Source organism: Amia ocellicauda, chromosome 13 (assembly GCF_036373705.1).
Source record: "Amia ocellicauda isolate fAmiCal2 chromosome 13, fAmiCal2.hap1, whole genome shotgun sequence".
Classification (NCBI taxonomy): domain Eukaryota; kingdom Metazoa; phylum Chordata; class Actinopteri; order Amiiformes; family Amiidae; genus Amia; species Amia ocellicauda.
This window is the reverse complement of record NC_089862.1, coordinates 17,282,742-17,299,773: the sequence shown is the minus strand read 5'-3', so window position 1 is coordinate 17,299,773 and position 17,032 is coordinate 17,282,742. Positions and strand designations below refer to the sequence as shown.

The following is a 17,032-nucleotide window of genomic DNA, read 5'->3' as shown; positions in this document are numbered from 1 at the left end:
GTATATGCACTGTTTGTATAGCATCTTTTGTTTTAGCAAGTTACTTTCATCAAACAAAACTATAACCGTTCCATTTTAAATAACAATGGGAATGCACCCAGAAGATATTTGCACCAAAATAAGTGCAGTAGATTAAGAACTTGCACGATTGTTTTGCCTGAACTAATTGCCTGGAAAGCAATTAGTGTTAGAAGAAAAGAAAAAAGAAGAGGACATTTGGGTTCTTCTGATTCTTCCTCTGATCACAGGGAAACGGAGAGTAAACTGTGCAACTCTGTGGTGTTTGGGAGGGCAGCGGAAGAAGGTTACCACATGCTTGCCCTGACAACCACAGTACGCAGACCAGAGGAGCAGCACTTATGTGAAAAATGTGGCTGACGTTTCAAATTCCCACTTGAGTGCTTGTTTATTCTATTTATAACCACACATTCGGTCATAATTTGTATAACGTTTTGTTGTTGCTAAAACATCCTGATGAATGTATAGTGCTTGGTTTTGCAGATAGCTAGATTAGATTGTGCATGATTGCTGATTATTGTAAATTATGGGGAGCCTGAAAGATAATCAACAATTTATTTTCATTTTACAAATAGAGAAATGCATTTTTGTGGTCAAATTCGCTTTTTGAAACATTAATAGAGAACATAATTTCCTATCACATTATTATTATTATTATTATTATTATTATTATTATTATTATTATTATTATTATTATTATTATAACAATAGGTATTAGCATTAGCTATACTTTTAAAGCTCTGACCAAGTATGTTTTTATGCACATTTTCCTATGATTTGCATTTTATTTAAAACAATTATCATTATGTAATGCTGTTTGTGATACATTTAACATTATATCTGTTGTATCAGAAAACTATTAAAATGGTTTAATGGTTGAACAAGAGATTATAAATCTAGTTCAGGATTTAAGAAGCTAGGGTTTCAGTTGGGACAAAAATCACCAATTTGATACTGTTGTAAAGCAAGACCAGAGTGTCTTTGATCACATTTCTAGTCCCTTGTCAACAGGAAAAGCACCTACATGTAGACGTTATTGGGCAAGGTTTTCATAGGAGTAAGTAATTATTATCCAATGTATCTTACTCGTATGCAATCTAGCACTATGAAGCTGGACTATTTTACAAAGATAAAACATGGACATCAAAGAAGGAATTAATTGTAAATTACTGCCCCATAGACTGCACAGGTTAAGGTTTAAGGAAACCCCATCAACAGACCCTATACATAGTGATTAAAATTTGTGGCTTGAGTGTAGTATTATCAGTTGTAATGCCAAAAAAAAAAAAAAATTCATGATATCAAGTACAGCATAATTCCTCCATATCTCGAACTGCTAACTGTGATATATTTGCTGTCCAGAAGAAACTTATGTGCTATTTGTCATCTAGCATTACTGAGTAACAGTGGTTTAAAAGCATTACCAAACTAATTGTGTTTTAGCATTGTACAAATACTGCATAATTGTTTATTTTGTGGATTTGGTTTATTTTCGAGAGACCAACAATACAATTACTCGGAGCAGAGGAGTTTTCTACAGTTGGATCATTTTATTATCAACATTGGCTCGACTTTTCTCTCTGAGAATGTAACAACATTTGGGCTGAATTAAGTGAAGCACTCAAGTTGGCACCACTTGACTACAAAGCAGACCACCACGACATACACATCCACAAAGCTCCCATATGTGTGCAGTTTAAACTTATTGAATAGATTTGTTCCAATCAAAGATCACTTAACAACAGGCCACATATTCATTAAAAATGCAAGCTGTGTGAGTTTAAATTAAAGATGTGGGACCGTTTGAAATTTCAAGGGTAAGTTTCTAGCTGTTTTCTGCTATGGCTATGAGCCTGCAAAACACTTTTTGAGTCAATTTGGCATGCATTTTTGTTAGCACCAAAGCCCCCAGATATTTATTAACAACAGACATTCCACAACTCTAGATATTGTTTTCATGGGGGCCTGTGTATTTGCACAAGAAATGTGTAGTAAGAAGTGCTTATCATGTATGGAGTTATTTAAAACGGCAGCTACCATCTGATTGTTAATAAAATGAATAGTTAATATAGCGGGGTATGAATTCTGAACCACATTTCTCCAAAATAAACACTTTTAAGGTGATCATATAATGGATGGAATACTTGACTTTCCACAGCAGTCACCACTTCAGAAAGAACCTAGCTTGGTGGAGAAGGCCAAATCTCCCACCCAGGCAATCTGATCTGATGGGAAAACAATCCATTAAAGCGTCTCATTGCACTTGTGGCTTCCCCAGTTCAAAAAAACAGTTATTACTCAGCAACTTCTGATTGTGCCTGTGTATGTGGTATAGTGCGATCAGATATGAAGCTGAAACGAGGTATTTTGAAAGACAGCGACAGTAGACACAGAGGGAACCCTGTTAAACCAATGTTGTTTTAGGAATGGTAATCCAAGACTAGTGCTAATCAGGGTCTGTGAAACCCACTGAAAATGTCTTGTGTTTTATATGCCATACTGATAAAAAGTGTAATCTCATCTGTATTTTGTATGAAATTACTGTATTTACAAATCTTTATTATCAAAAAGATGATATAGTAAAGCTGTATTTTTCTATCGATTTTTTAAATTGCTGGATTGGACACTCCAGATTTTAGGTGTGGACCCTATTGGGACTGTCTGAGATTGCATGGAAACTAAAGGGAACATAAAAGCTGCTAGTAGTGTAGAGCTATTATGGATTATTCAAGAAGAAATCTTGTACAAGAAATCATCCAATCTGGTTGTATCATGTAATGGCTATAACGTTTGCAAAATATACTGTCTATATACTATATCATTGTTTTAATGTGTTGGGGCGCACACATTCTTTAAAAATGTATAGAGTCATTTAGTCTGGACATGATGTGAACTTGTAAGAAAATAATAACAGCACTGTAATTTAACAGGTAATGGAAAACTGAATTTTAAATTGAACTAAAGAAATCTGCTGCATTTTAGTCTATTTATGAAGGGTCTGCAACAACTGTAGGTCTCGAGTTAGGGACCTGTCCTCAATCCAAGTTGAAGGCACAACTCTAGCTGTCACTTAAAATAAAAAAGACCTGCTTTCATCAACCCACATTTTGCTGATAATGAATACAAGCTGGAATAAAGCTTGGCTTAATACCAATCCAACCAACATTTTCGGTTATAAAGGGAAAAAATTCTGCTAAAGGGGCAAAAAAGTGCCCAGTCCCTGTGATCTTCAGACAGGAGCAAACTGACACTAATGTATACTTCCATACAGCGGGATCACAGCGGTCAATTTCTGCTGACATGAGTTTGTAACTGAAGAACCTTACATTGAAATGTCTGTTAAAGACTTAAATTGACTGTCTGACATTCTGCTAGCAAGAAATAATTTGAAAGCTGACAAGCATGTTCCAGAATTTTCATTAATGAAAACTTCAATCATGCTAATTGTGTGAAATACCATGTCCAATACTCCTGATTACCAGAGAAAGTTTGCTTACGGTTTCTCAAACTGTAATGATTTAAATGTTAATTAATTCATTCAAGTGCAAACTATTGCATACCTGAATGTTGTCCTATGAGTAAACAAATCAAGTGAAATATTACATACAATTATAAATATGTAAGCACTTTTGAGTTAATTAAATTTCGATTATTATAAATCTGTACATTGTTTTGTTCCCAAGCTTTATTGAAAAAGCTGAGGTATAACAAGACTTTATAAACCAAAAACTTTATGATGTTTAGTCAAGTAGGAAACTAAAAGGAGCAGAATCATATATCAGAGGAATTGTATCGCTGTATGAGACATAAATACCAGTACAATATTGTGCAGTTTTCTGGTTTAGATTTTAGATAAAACCTCAGAGAAGAACGTACAAGGAAGAGTAAGGAGTGAGGAGATAAAACAAAGTTAAAAGATAAAAGAAAAGGAAACGTAATTTAAAGGAAATGAACATTTCAAAGAAGGATGGTATCTGTTTCACATGGTCCCATTCACTGTTTGTAAATCAAAATGAAATGCTAGATATGAAAGGAAAAACCTAATAAAAATTGAATAAACCATCATCCAGGGTTGAATTATTGTAATTACATGTAATTGACTGTTTGGCGGCAATGTCATTTCCTCTTAGATCCACCATACACTGAAAATCATGATCGCTTTGTTCTTTGCCTACCAATTGCTTAGCCTACATGAATCTCTAGTTACCCATTCCATTTTCGGAAGATGCAAACTTCTCTTCTCTTTCCACTTGTAAAGAATTCATATATCCAGATAATTCATTACAATCAAACATTTTGGTTTATGGGATTGTCTTTAACATTTTTAATATTTTTTTATTTTCTTGTTTGCCTACTGCAGACATCTCTCTGATTTTGCAGACACAGGAATAAACTAGTGAGAGATCTCAGAGGGCACAGAGATCATGCAAGGAAATGGAAAAGGCAAGTAAAACTTCAGAACAGAATACCAGTACCTGATGGAAAGAGCCCCTAAACATTCCCGAATAAAAGAATGATCTGATATATTTTAATTGCGTTTTCATGTCTATCCAGGAAGGCCTGGAATTTTGTCATTGCCAGCTAGGTTTACAAATTGGCAAAAGGCCATTTGGAACAAGGTCTTGTGAGTCCGGTTTGAAGACTGTGTTTATAAAATTAAAATGGTAACAATAATGGACAGTGGATTGCTCAGTTTATTCAGCGAATTAAAATGCCTTGATGATGGCCATTGTTGATTTTTGGTTTTCGTTACTAAACAAAACTTAACGAACATGTAGCATTTTCTGTTTTCCCGAAAACTTGTCCGCAATCAACACGAGGAACATGCAACTTTGTGACACTTTCACTTTTGGCTAGAAGAAAACAGTAAGTTAGAATCTGGCTATACTTAAAAGTGTGCTATGTATTAATGTTACAGACAAGAAGAAGTAAAAGATAAGGTGCAAAGTGCATAATGTTTCTTATAATTTGCAGCATTCATTGTCAGAGTCCTTACATGTTGACTAAATGTTCTGCTCTGTGTAGTTCTGTACTTTTGCTTTATATAAGTAATGTAATTGTAGTACTTATTCTATTATATTTTTATAGGCCATTTAGAACATTTTTTTGTTTCATGGTTACCAGGCAAGTTGCTTTTCAAAACATAAAGTTATTAGTGTTTCTGTGTGAAATGATGGAACAATTTCAAGTTTTAAAAAGCTTTTAAATTAAACAACAGGTCAAAGAGTGTAAAGGTGGGCTTTATATGAGTGTTCAAAACAAGCTTTTATTGCTTTTTAATTGTTTTCTACATGTATTTATTTTTATAAAAATATATATTGTATCAATGCAGGAGATTAAAATAAAAATAAAATTATTACCGATAACCAATCAAAGTACTATAATGTGTGTATTATAATATATCTCAATGCAATGGAATGATGGTGTATATATATATATATATGTATATATATATATATATATATATATATATATAGAACCAAGTTCTTCTACTGCTTTAGTGACAAAAGCCAAACTCTTAGATCTCTAAGAAGACTTCATAAAGGTTCAAAACAGCTCCATTACGCAGGAATGTGAGGGGAAATCATGCAAAAAATAAATGCAATTTTCTTTATTGTTTAATTATATAGACGATCTTGTTTCACTTAAGTCCGTTTCTGGACCTGCTATTGGATGTATTTCTGTTGCTTTCATTGCAAGTTCACAAATTATACAACTTGATTTGAAAAAATTAATGTAGGAGTTTAGCACTACTTTGACATGATAATAACAGCAGTATGTGAGCACAAATTGAAAGTATATTTGATTAACCTCTACTGTTTAACCATTAAGCAATCTGCTTAGGATTTTGTACAGTTTCTAAACTCTGTACTGAAACTTTGGTAATGTGGCCCCTTAGTCTGTATTTTCAATGTATTGGGACATAAGGGATATGCACCTTGATGGCTGTATACACTAAGAAAACCGGCTTGGGAATATGGAACAATAGTTTTTGTGCAAGCAAAATCAAATACAGTATGTTTTTTTTTTTTTTTTTTTTAATTGTGTTTTTCAGCTTTTATGCTGCAAACAATCTCTGACTGTTCTATGTTGCCACTCGCTTCCAACACCGGAATATTTTGAGCAGTTTTATAACAAGTCAGAACACAAGCCCTCATAATGCAAATTTAAATGTCATTTGCTTTTTTTGCCATGTTTGTTTCTGTGATTAAATACAGTAGTCAAGTTTACACAAGGCTTTCACGGGGAAAGCTGTGGTTATGGAATGTGTTTTAATACACCATTTTAAGCATTGCAATCATGATATAAAGAAGTATATGTTTAAATTTCAATTGACATAAAGTATGTAGTCTTGCATTTAACAATATGCGTATATGTCTTTTTTTATCAATGTTATTTTCATTGGTTTACATAAATATTACATTTGGTGGTTAAGACTTTATTGCGGAAATGTGCTGATGATCAATGTTGGCTTTTAAATGGATAAACAGTTCAATACGAAAAATAACATTGTTAATGTACCATACCAAGATTTGTTTATTTTTCAAGAGAAAAATAAATGATTGGCAGGTTTCAGACAACCATTTGGCATCTGAATAGGAGTGAGATGGAAAATATATTTTTTGTAAAGCTGATCTTTGTTTTTTAAAGATTATTTAATATATAAAGGATAGCCAATGGAACACAGTTTGGAGCAATTACAATATATCAGGTGATTGTAGATATTTTAATATGTACCATATGACTTGCAAACATAGTGAAACGATAATATTATAAATGTTTTATTACTGTAATGCTTCAGTCCAGCAACACAATTATTCATACAAGCTACATTTGAAAAGGGACATCTCATTAATATGACGTGTAACCATGCTGTTAAAAAACATGAGGAAAATGTTTCAAGCATCACACACTGAAAGAATTACGTAAAATTGAAATTGAGAGGCAGACATCCAAATTGATATTAATTTATTCTTAAGGTATTAGTTCTAAGTTCTAAAAACCACATCAAGCAGTTTCTACAGGGATCCCAAAGAGTGAGAGACCTTCTGATGATCCAGAAGTCCATTCCTGTGCTGCAGCCTCGTTGCAACATTTCTGAATGTACTTGTCTCCATATTCGCCCTTCGTTTCCAGGCTCATTTTGAAGTGGACTTTGTCAGAGTCTTGGAGGTTTTTTAATGCTTCCATTTCAGGTGTCAGGACAACCCCCGATAGAAGTAGGTGTAAAACAGTAGTGATGAAATTATGAGGGGTATTTGGCTTTAACCTTCTTAGCTGAGGAAACAACGGCCTGGTCCTGAGGACGAGGCCATCAGATCGCCCTCACATGGCGGGTGGAACCATCTGACATGTATGCTGTCGTCCAATTCACTTTTTAAAACTTAATGAGAATAATTATTTACATATGATAGGATGATGAAGCAAAAGCACCTAAATAATGTATACATTGGTAAAGATATAACTGTCTATGCTGTTGTGAAGAACAGGTAAAAGTTTTAAATGCTTCTGCTGAGAATACTTAATTATTCCATTTTGAATATTCAAGTGGGAAAAATACTGAAACTGGTGATAATGGTATGACACAGTGCGCTCCTACAATTCAAGTCAAGATGGTCGAAATAAGTCAAATTAGGTAGTGATGTGCAAAAAAAGTGATACATTACTGCACAAATAAATGAGTAAACTTAATCAAATTTACATTATCAGGTATAGTAAAATATCCCCCTGCTTGTAAATCTCCACACGTCAGTATCTGTACAATTTGTTTGTTTATTTAAATATAAGACAAGAAACAATCAATTGATACAAAAAATAAGTGTATAGGACACAGTCACCCCTATCTGATGGGGGAGATTGGGATAAGAAAAGGAAACAGCCAGAAGGACCAAAGATCAGATCCACAGATTAAACTTGATGAGTCCCTTACATCTTCCAATAGATAAGAAAAGCGATCAAAACAGAGTCTAGACAGCTCTCGTTATGCCACAAAAATGACCAGACGCAGAGAAAGTCGAGGTATTTCTTTTGACAATGAATTATTTAGCCTGTCAGGGAAACATAGTCTGCCTTTGTTGTCAACCAAACTTTCACAGAGACCTCTTCCTACAGCACTGAGGGGTTTAACTCTGCGATTTCTTGGCTGCAGTTTGCTTTCCACTGTAGTTTACCAAACCTCAACATGTAGTTATAGATATATTACAGATATTATAGAGAAAACTGTGAAGATTCTGCCAAAGGTTTACAAACAGCCTGTGTTAACTTAATTACAAAATAATAATTCGATAATTCTGCTGTACACACCTGAAAGACTTCAGATGTTTGTTTGTTTTTCTTTCTTGCAAACAGGCAGTGCAAGTGGTGAGAAGATATAATAGGGGGTTTACTCTTGCTCCCTGGCTGTCAAATGCCATCATCATCACAAACTCCTCACGGGCACTGTAACTTGTCAGTTAATGAAAGCTACTTTTATACTGAATGTAGAAAAAAAATCATAAATTGTGAGGTGGAGGTGCTGAAGCTGCAAAAGTGGAGACGGAATCCCACGGTTATGCAATACAGAGCAGGTTTTATAACACAACATTAACAAAGGAAATGAGAAAACCACACAGCAAATAACAAGATTTTATGCTAAACATTAACACCGCTTTTAAAATATAGGTACAGTTCCAAGGGACTTCAAATAAACGGCTTTATAAGAAATATTATGTACAAATTACTACTTAAGTCTAGACAGGACATTATTTCTTTACTTATGTTGGCAACAGGACAGTTTGGTTTTAGTCGAATGGTAAATTTAAAAATGCATGTTTGTACATTTTATTAATTTTTTTTTTTTTAAAACAGTTACACTGTCCATACTTCAATTATAATAAGTATGTAGAACATACATCAAACTGAAGCTTGTATTGAAAAGAAGAAGGATCTGCCAGTATTAGCCCCTGACTCTTAATATGATTACATTCCTGACAGTTTTTGGTAGGTTTATTGCAGCATATTTTCTTGTCTTTTGTCACACTATCATAGGTTAATATTTCTAGTTCTAAAATGAGGAGCAATATTCTGGTAATGATAGGTGCAATCCTATTTCATGTTGCATGTCAAGACTATTTGACAGATGATGGTTTCTTGTGTTTAATAATGTTCTGAGGTGAAAGGCTACTCTTAGAGACAAGATTGGTTACTGCCCTGTAGGGCATGGCAGGCTACCTTGGAAAAACAAGTGCTTATTCGAAAGTGTTCTTAAGAATGTTAAATGACTATTATGTTATGAGAGATTTATTGATGACAAAATTAAATTTGAAATTACTCTGGACTTATTCCATTAATGGGAGAGAATTCTACACCACTTATTTTCTTAGTGAATACAAAAGTAGACTTGTGCAGTTACTGAATGCCAGTGTGCCACAAAACATGGTGAATCAGGCAGTTAAATATACAGTACAGGTTAGAGAGAAAATAGTGTATACATTATTTTGGAATCATTCCTATGTGAAATATTGCCGTTCGTATTGTTTCTGAAAGAAGAAATGCTTTATTAAAATCATAAATAAGTCTTAAAGCTTACATAATAAAATATGTATGCCTGAGGAATATATTTAGATTGTTTTTGTTAATTATACCCATTATTTGAAAAACAGAAACCTTTATTAATAAAAAATGATGTTTTTGTTTTTGTGGTTTCTGTTGGTATTTTCTTCATCTCTACTTTACCTGAAGCTACTTTTGCAAGTCCTATTATTTTCTTCTACAAAACATGTTTAGAAGATCAAGGTTTGAAACAACTCTTCGTGCTTGATTTCAGAAGCAATCTCAGTTGAGTCTGGAGATATTCAAACAATTGTGAATGTGTTCCTTTTTTTAACATGGTAACTAATAGGACCATGGCAGTCCAAATTATGTCTATAGAAGAATCAAGTGACATTCTGTCTATGTTCTGAGAAGGTATCTGCCAAACATTTTATTTATAATGCTAAGAACAAGTATTTTTTTTTCTTTCCCTATTTGTGGGGTGTAAATAGTAGATGAAATATCTTCATGGGTTAATGTTTGAAATGCATAATTCATGTAATGAGCTGTATGAACACTAAACTGTTTTACTTTTCTTTTATTATTCACGCATTCAGGTCAGGAGGTCAGGGAAGCACCAGTGACTGTCTATTTTATTTATGTAAAAATAGGTTGAAACCTCTCTAGTTAAACCCAGAGGGCTAAAGTTACCTATGTGACCTAAGCTAGCAGGAATTTTGATTTGTGCTTCATGAGCTTTTATTAATCACACTCGCTGTCTTTTTTCATGCACAGTTTTATTGCAAGACATAAATACATGAATTCAAACCATGCAACATGTAAAACCTACTATTAAGTTAGACAGACTGTCCATTTGTCTTAGTAATTTATGACACATAACCATTTGAAACTGTAAATTAAGGTGTACCATACCGTTTTCAAGGAGACCCGACAATAAATACTCCTCATAAAACTTTTTTAGTCTGATTTGTTATGTTGATATCTCTAGTCTTCCCTGTGGTGTTGGACATGTCTGACTAGCAGATGTTGACAGCTTCAGCACTCTGTTTTGATCAATAGTGTTTGAGGTTGTGGTATAGATTTGTCAGTCTTTTTTTCAAGGATCTAAAAAAAAAAAACTACTACTACTACTACTACTACTACTATTAATAATAATAATAATAATAATAATAATAATAATAATAATAATAATAATAAAAATAATAATAGTTGTTTTTGTTATTACTACTAGTAATACTACTCTAGTAATAAACATGTTTGTGAATGTGCTATGTAAACATAATCTAATGCTTTTGGTATAACTTATTATAATAATAATATAATATTATTATACCTTACTTTGGTATATCTGAGCATTTAAGGTAATACAAAACTCTTGGTAAATACTTGACATCTGGTGTACTAAAGGCATAGTCCTTTACGAGTCCTGACCATACAAGTCCATTCATTTAACTAAACTTTAGGTCTCTGTATTTTTCTCTGTTTTCGTGTCATGTTAACATCATTTTAATTGAAAATAATCAGGGACACAATTTAATAACCTTTAATAAAAAGGACATATAAGTTTGTAAATAAGTAAGTAAATACATAGCCTTGGTTGTTAAGTTAGAACTTTAAGAAAATGAAAACATGTCTATTTAAAACAGTTATAAAACAGAAAAAAAATTACAGACAGACAGGAAGAGATGTGAGAGGAGATGTGGGGGTCAGAAGAGAGAAAAGACAGAAAGATCTGGGAATCATCTGCATGGGATGTGATGAGGGGGCCCAGAGAGTGGGTGTAGAAAGTGAACAGGAGTGGGCCCAGGACCGAGGTAGGGTCGAGGAGGGTGGTTTTGAGGAAAGGAATCACAGTCTACATTTTCAAGATTATGAATTAAGAAACAGATTTGAAAAAGCTGTGTTGTCACCCCTTATGAGGTACATACTTATACGGTGTTAACATAGTAGTAAGGACATTAACAATTACTACCACTGCATTATCACACACTGTCACTGACATATACTACACTCTTAAGCTACTAACACTCTCTATTTAACTTATTGGGCTTCTACTTGCATATTATAAAGGGGTTACGATGTAACAACAGCTTAGTTACTCCTGGGGCTATTTCTATTGTATGATCAATAATATAATAATGTAGTGTTTGCACTAGCTATTATACTACAGCTACTAACCTTCTTCATTTTACATACTATTGCTGATGCACACTACTTTTAATCTAAATTATACAGTACTACTACTTCCATTGATACTAACCTACATACGTATAAAAATACATATCCAATAATATATCATGCAAAAGGAACTGACACATGCTGGTATAATATTAGATACTTTAAATTCGAATAAAAATAATAATAATATGGAGTTTAAAGCCAAACGGCAGTAAATCCTCATTGTGACTGCTCATTGTCACATGCAGACTAACAAGGATCTTGAAAGACAACAAGACTGCATGTCCTCAGACTAAAATAACATCAGACTCTATCTGAAGCCCTGGCTGCAGCATTGCCCATTCTTTCTGTTCTGCTGGCAGAGCGCTCTGTCGCACAAGGATGACGTTTCATGCGGTGACGTGTCTCTGTTGACAGCAGACACAGGGGTTTGCGCAGATTTTGTCCATTTATAATAGAAGAGTGTTGTAGAAATGGCTGTTGACATAACGTTATTGTTCAAAGCCAGCGTGAAAACGGTAAAAACCCGAAATAAAGCCATCGGAGTGGGTTTCGACACATCAAAAGATGAGCTCTTTAAGAAAAGCAGACCGAAGAGCGACTTCTCCAACAGAGCTAAGGATGTGGTGAGTGCCTTCAAAGTGCCCTGCAGTAGCTTAAATACAAGTGTATACGTGTGTAATCAGATATCTGCGATTAAGCTATAGTAATAGACAGCACAGCAGTTATTTGTGCATTTCTGACGATCTCTCAGATGCGTTTGGATGAAGCATCAACATACTGATACTGACTACGGCTCAGTCAAGCATAGTATTATGTATTTATAATCGAAACATTAAGCTACTTTTTAAAAGCACTTGTTAACCGCTATTTTCTAATTCTTGTGGTTTTAATTAGAAAAATCTGTTCTACAATGCTGGGAACTTATGGACTGAGCAATATTGTACTTGAAAATGCAAAGTTTGTTCGCCATGTTGGCTCCACCCTGTTGAGCCAATATGTCGCCGGTTTCAGTAACAAATAGTGTGAATCTGATAGTTGAAAAGAGAACGATAATATATGTATTAGTTACAAGTTAAGCGGTACTGAGAGAATGAGTGGAGTGTACTTTTACTTCTAAAATGGCTACTGTACCTTATGCGGGGCCTTATAATATTTGGCAGCATATTTTATCATCAGTAAAACTGTACTGGAAGCATAGAGAGATGTATAATGCAATTATACGTGTAACACTGTATACATACATACAGACGAAAATGCAGCAAACATGATTTTAAACTATAAAACCTATTGACTATACATTGCTACATTGTATTCATGTTTAATACTCTGTTTGGATGGGAGGCAGTTGGTATATTGTGCTGCAGGGAGTGATGGACCAGTAGATGGCATTCTTCCCTCTGGAAAGAAAATAGGAAACCTGTGTCCAGTATAGTGACAGAGGAAGTATTTTGTACCCTCTGTAGCTGTCTTTCAAATTATTTAAATTGGTGGTCTCTCCATATTATGGATATCCAACATTGAATGTCACTCTGTGATTAGAGGAAATGGTCCAAGTCAGGTAAATACAGGGTGTGTCTAAAATGTCTAAGCTTATCAATATCCAGATCAACGCACACACACACACACACACACACACACACCTCCCAGCCTTCCTCATCTCTATTAAATGAGCCACTGTGCCACATTCATAACGCACTTTCCACCGTGCTGTTTACCAAACGTTTATGGAAAAGGAAAATGATTAACAAATTCCTGAGGTTACAAAATTGAAATGTTTAAACTGCACACTGGTCTCTGGTTTAGCATCCTTAATGCATGTGCCCTTTCTTAACCATCAATTATACATCAATTATTATTATCTTTTTAAGCTTTAAAGAGTGTTTTCGAATACCTATATACTCTTCATACTACACTCTTCATTGCCATCCAAAACTTCAACAGATTCTCTATATTTAGCTTTGTTAAACAAGGATACATGTTACTGATAACAAGGTGGATGTAGATATCAAAACGTGGATATTTCAGTACTGTGTGTGTGTTTATTAGAACACAGATATGCAGTTGGTCCTATTTTAAAGATTGTATTGTTAGTCCTGAATTTAGTCTTAATGAAATAAAGATAAACTACTTGAGAAATAAATGTTGCCAAAGAGGCTATTGAGAGCTACAGTTCATGGCTATAACATTATATCCTCAGTATAAAAACAATATAGGGATCTGCAGGATAAATGTGTCTTGGGCACTGTAACCAGACAATTTTTAAGGACTCAAAAATAGATCATATTTAGTGTAGAATGGAAACAAAGTAATGGTTTATTGTTGTATTGAAGTTAGACTATTTCCCGCTTACTGCCACATACATGCACAGAAAGAATTAATACAACTCACTGTCATACAAAAGATATGCCCTATTGTTCTATCTGTCCCACATTTCCTCCACATGTCTGACAGATAATACCCCAGTATTCACATTCACATTATTTAATAGTAGTGTAATCTGAGTTTTAGCATCTAGTATATCTAAGATTGACACATTTTATAAAATGTTTGAATTCCACACAGCTAAAATTACAAGAACTCTTGTGTTGTAAAAGCAATTAAATTATGAGCTTCCTTCTTCCGCCTGCTCAAATGGAAAGTCTTGCAAATAACAGCACTTGAAGGTAGTGTTACATTTAATGTTGAATAACAGAAAACACGTTATACAGTGTGTATTCTTTTGCAAAACAGTAGTTAATTGATTGTTTTAAAGTTGTGAAAGTTGCTGTTAAAATACATGTATTAGTCTGTACTACTTAAAATTGACAAAGGCAGATGATGATGTCGATAGTAATATATAGGCTATGTAAATTAGTCATAGGAAGCAAATTTTTATAGCTTGCATTGTATGGGAATAATCCTACATCTTAAAAAAGATGCATCACTCCTTTTCAGCATATGTGCAGCTGGAGGGAATTTTATTATGAACTGTGGTTTCCACTAAATGCTTTGATGCAACAAGTTTGAGGGATGTCATTTCCAGCAAAATTGCAGGAAGCCATAGGGGGCATCCTATTAAGGGATATAAACTTACAGTGCTGTGGTAAAGAGTAATACAAAGAGTTGGTTTTGAGCTTAAGTGCTCAAAGGTTTACCAAACAATTGTGTTTGTTTTATTTCTTCATATTTAATTTAATGAATCTATATATTTTTTTCAGGCACATACACATGCTCTAAGCAAACATGTTTTAAATACCGAGTAACTTAGGTATGTGGAAACTTTTGAAGTATTTTCAAATTGAATTAACTGAATGCAGCTCTATAACGAGCATTTCTCAATCATTCACTTATGAAACTTGAAATAAATATTGATGGGATAAGCTCAAACCTAAAACTATTTTATTCATTTGTGTCTTTGTTTGTGTATGTGTACTAAATATTGAACATGAAACATGCAGTTAAGGGCTTATGCCATAACATATTTAATAATTTTAAGATCAACCAGTATTCGTGGTAGTCAGTCATCAAAGGAAAACATCTGCTGTGTCCACTGCCTACTGTCAGTGAACTAAATGCTATCATTACCTAACAGGACATGATGTAGTTTGTACTCCTCAGAAGCCCAGACATGACTGAGCTACAATGCTTTGACTTAAATGATTAAAAACTGAGCTCAAGAATTCATCTATTTATGGGGCCTATTATAATAAACAGGATTTCACACAAGACTGTAATAGTAGTTAATATTTCCATCAGGAGTTTATTTAAACTTTTTAAAGCAGGCCACAATGTCACTGACCTGTTGTCAGCTGTAGTCTAGACTTTACAGTGTATTTAAAAGAAAATCTTTAATGTTTAAATATGCAAATGTATTGCTTACCAAAATATAATTAAAATAAAACGCTAAATTAGATAGGTTAAGTGTACCTATTAAGGCCACCAAAATCTAATCTGAGACATTTTAAAGACATAATGAGATGGTTTCTGGAAGAGAAGTGATGAAAAAATGAAAGATTAATCTCTCATATGAAGTTACTCCACATTTGTATTTTCAAAATAAACATAAAGATATATTAGTGAAAATGTGAAAAGTCCTGACTGGGCTTAATGGGTACATGATTTAAGCCCATGTATGTTGCAAATAAGCCCACTACATGAATTTTGGTCTAGTAATAGGTCTAAAACATTTGAATACACTTCCCCCATAGGAAAAAACATTGTTAACAGTTAAAAGCAATTCAAAAAATGAATTTCAATTGATCAAGTGGCACACACCATCTCAAGTGGCCATTTGAGCAATTCTCAGGGAGATGTGAGAGGTGTGGCCATTAAAAATGAGGATCCTTGGAGAGCTCATATCTTTTTACATACACAGTCTATGGAAGTGGGGTTAGAAGGAGTACACTGAGCTTAACTGGAACAGCAGTAGAATTTCTACCTATTATGGATTTAGAAACCAATTATTAGAGCTATAAATAAATACTGTAGACTACAGCATTATGCAAAATGTAATATTATCTTGATTTAGTAAGTTAATCTTATTTTCATTTACATTCTGTGTAAAGAAGCACTGTTTTTTGTGGTACGGTACCCTTTAAGCCCACCTGGGAAAACTGTGAATTTGACAAAAACTGTACATATGTACTACTATTCAAGGTTAATTTAAGATTAATATAGGACACAATCCATTTGAAAAGCCAGTAATACTTGTGATGTATTATATTGGTGTTGCACACGACCTTATGTCCGTTGCATGTTGACTGTTACATGTACTATTGTGAACTCTCTAAACCAATTTTTGATTTAGCTGGAAACTATTGTTATCACCCTTCTCTGTATTGCTGTGCATATTTAAGAACATTTATCTCTTAAATGTACTTTAAGTATTGGAATTAATGGGTACATGGGCTTAATAGGTACACTTACCCTATTGTGTAGAATATTGGTGGTTTATTGGTAATTTTAAAACAGTATTTTACTAAAGAAATTTAATTATCCTGGGAAAATGACAACAGAAAAAAATACCACTATCGAACTACATTCACATAGTTTTACAATGTTAAATATTTATATAATTTAGTTTAACTATACCCTTTAAACAGTAGTCTTGTTGTTTGTCTTCCCTAAACCCTTGAAACCACATGTTATTATCCTGAAACAGAGCACCATAAGGGCGGGCATTTATTTGTTACAAAGACAGTTGGCGCACATATTATTAAAATGAAACTCCTACCCCTTTTCCAAAAGATCATGCATTGTGAAGATTACATGTTTTGGAGTTTAATGAACTTCTTAGTGCTTTGTGGCATCTTCAGTCAAATGG

At 33.7% G+C, this 17,032-nt stretch overlaps 1 protein-coding gene across 1 annotated transcript in view; it reads left to right on the top strand.

Moving 5' to 3' along the window:
• The first annotated feature begins 12,099 nt into the window (after positions 1-12,099).
• The window catches only part of stx18 (syntaxin 18), a 30,793-nt gene continuing 25,860 nt past the window's right edge, over positions 12,100-17,032 (top strand). Inside the window, exon 1 of the mRNA XM_066720035.1 lies at positions 12,100-12,353. Coding sequence (XP_066576132.1) covers positions 12,201-12,353 — 153 coding nt within the window. The 5' untranslated portion in view covers positions 12,100-12,200. The remainder of the gene's footprint in view (positions 12,354-17,032) is intronic.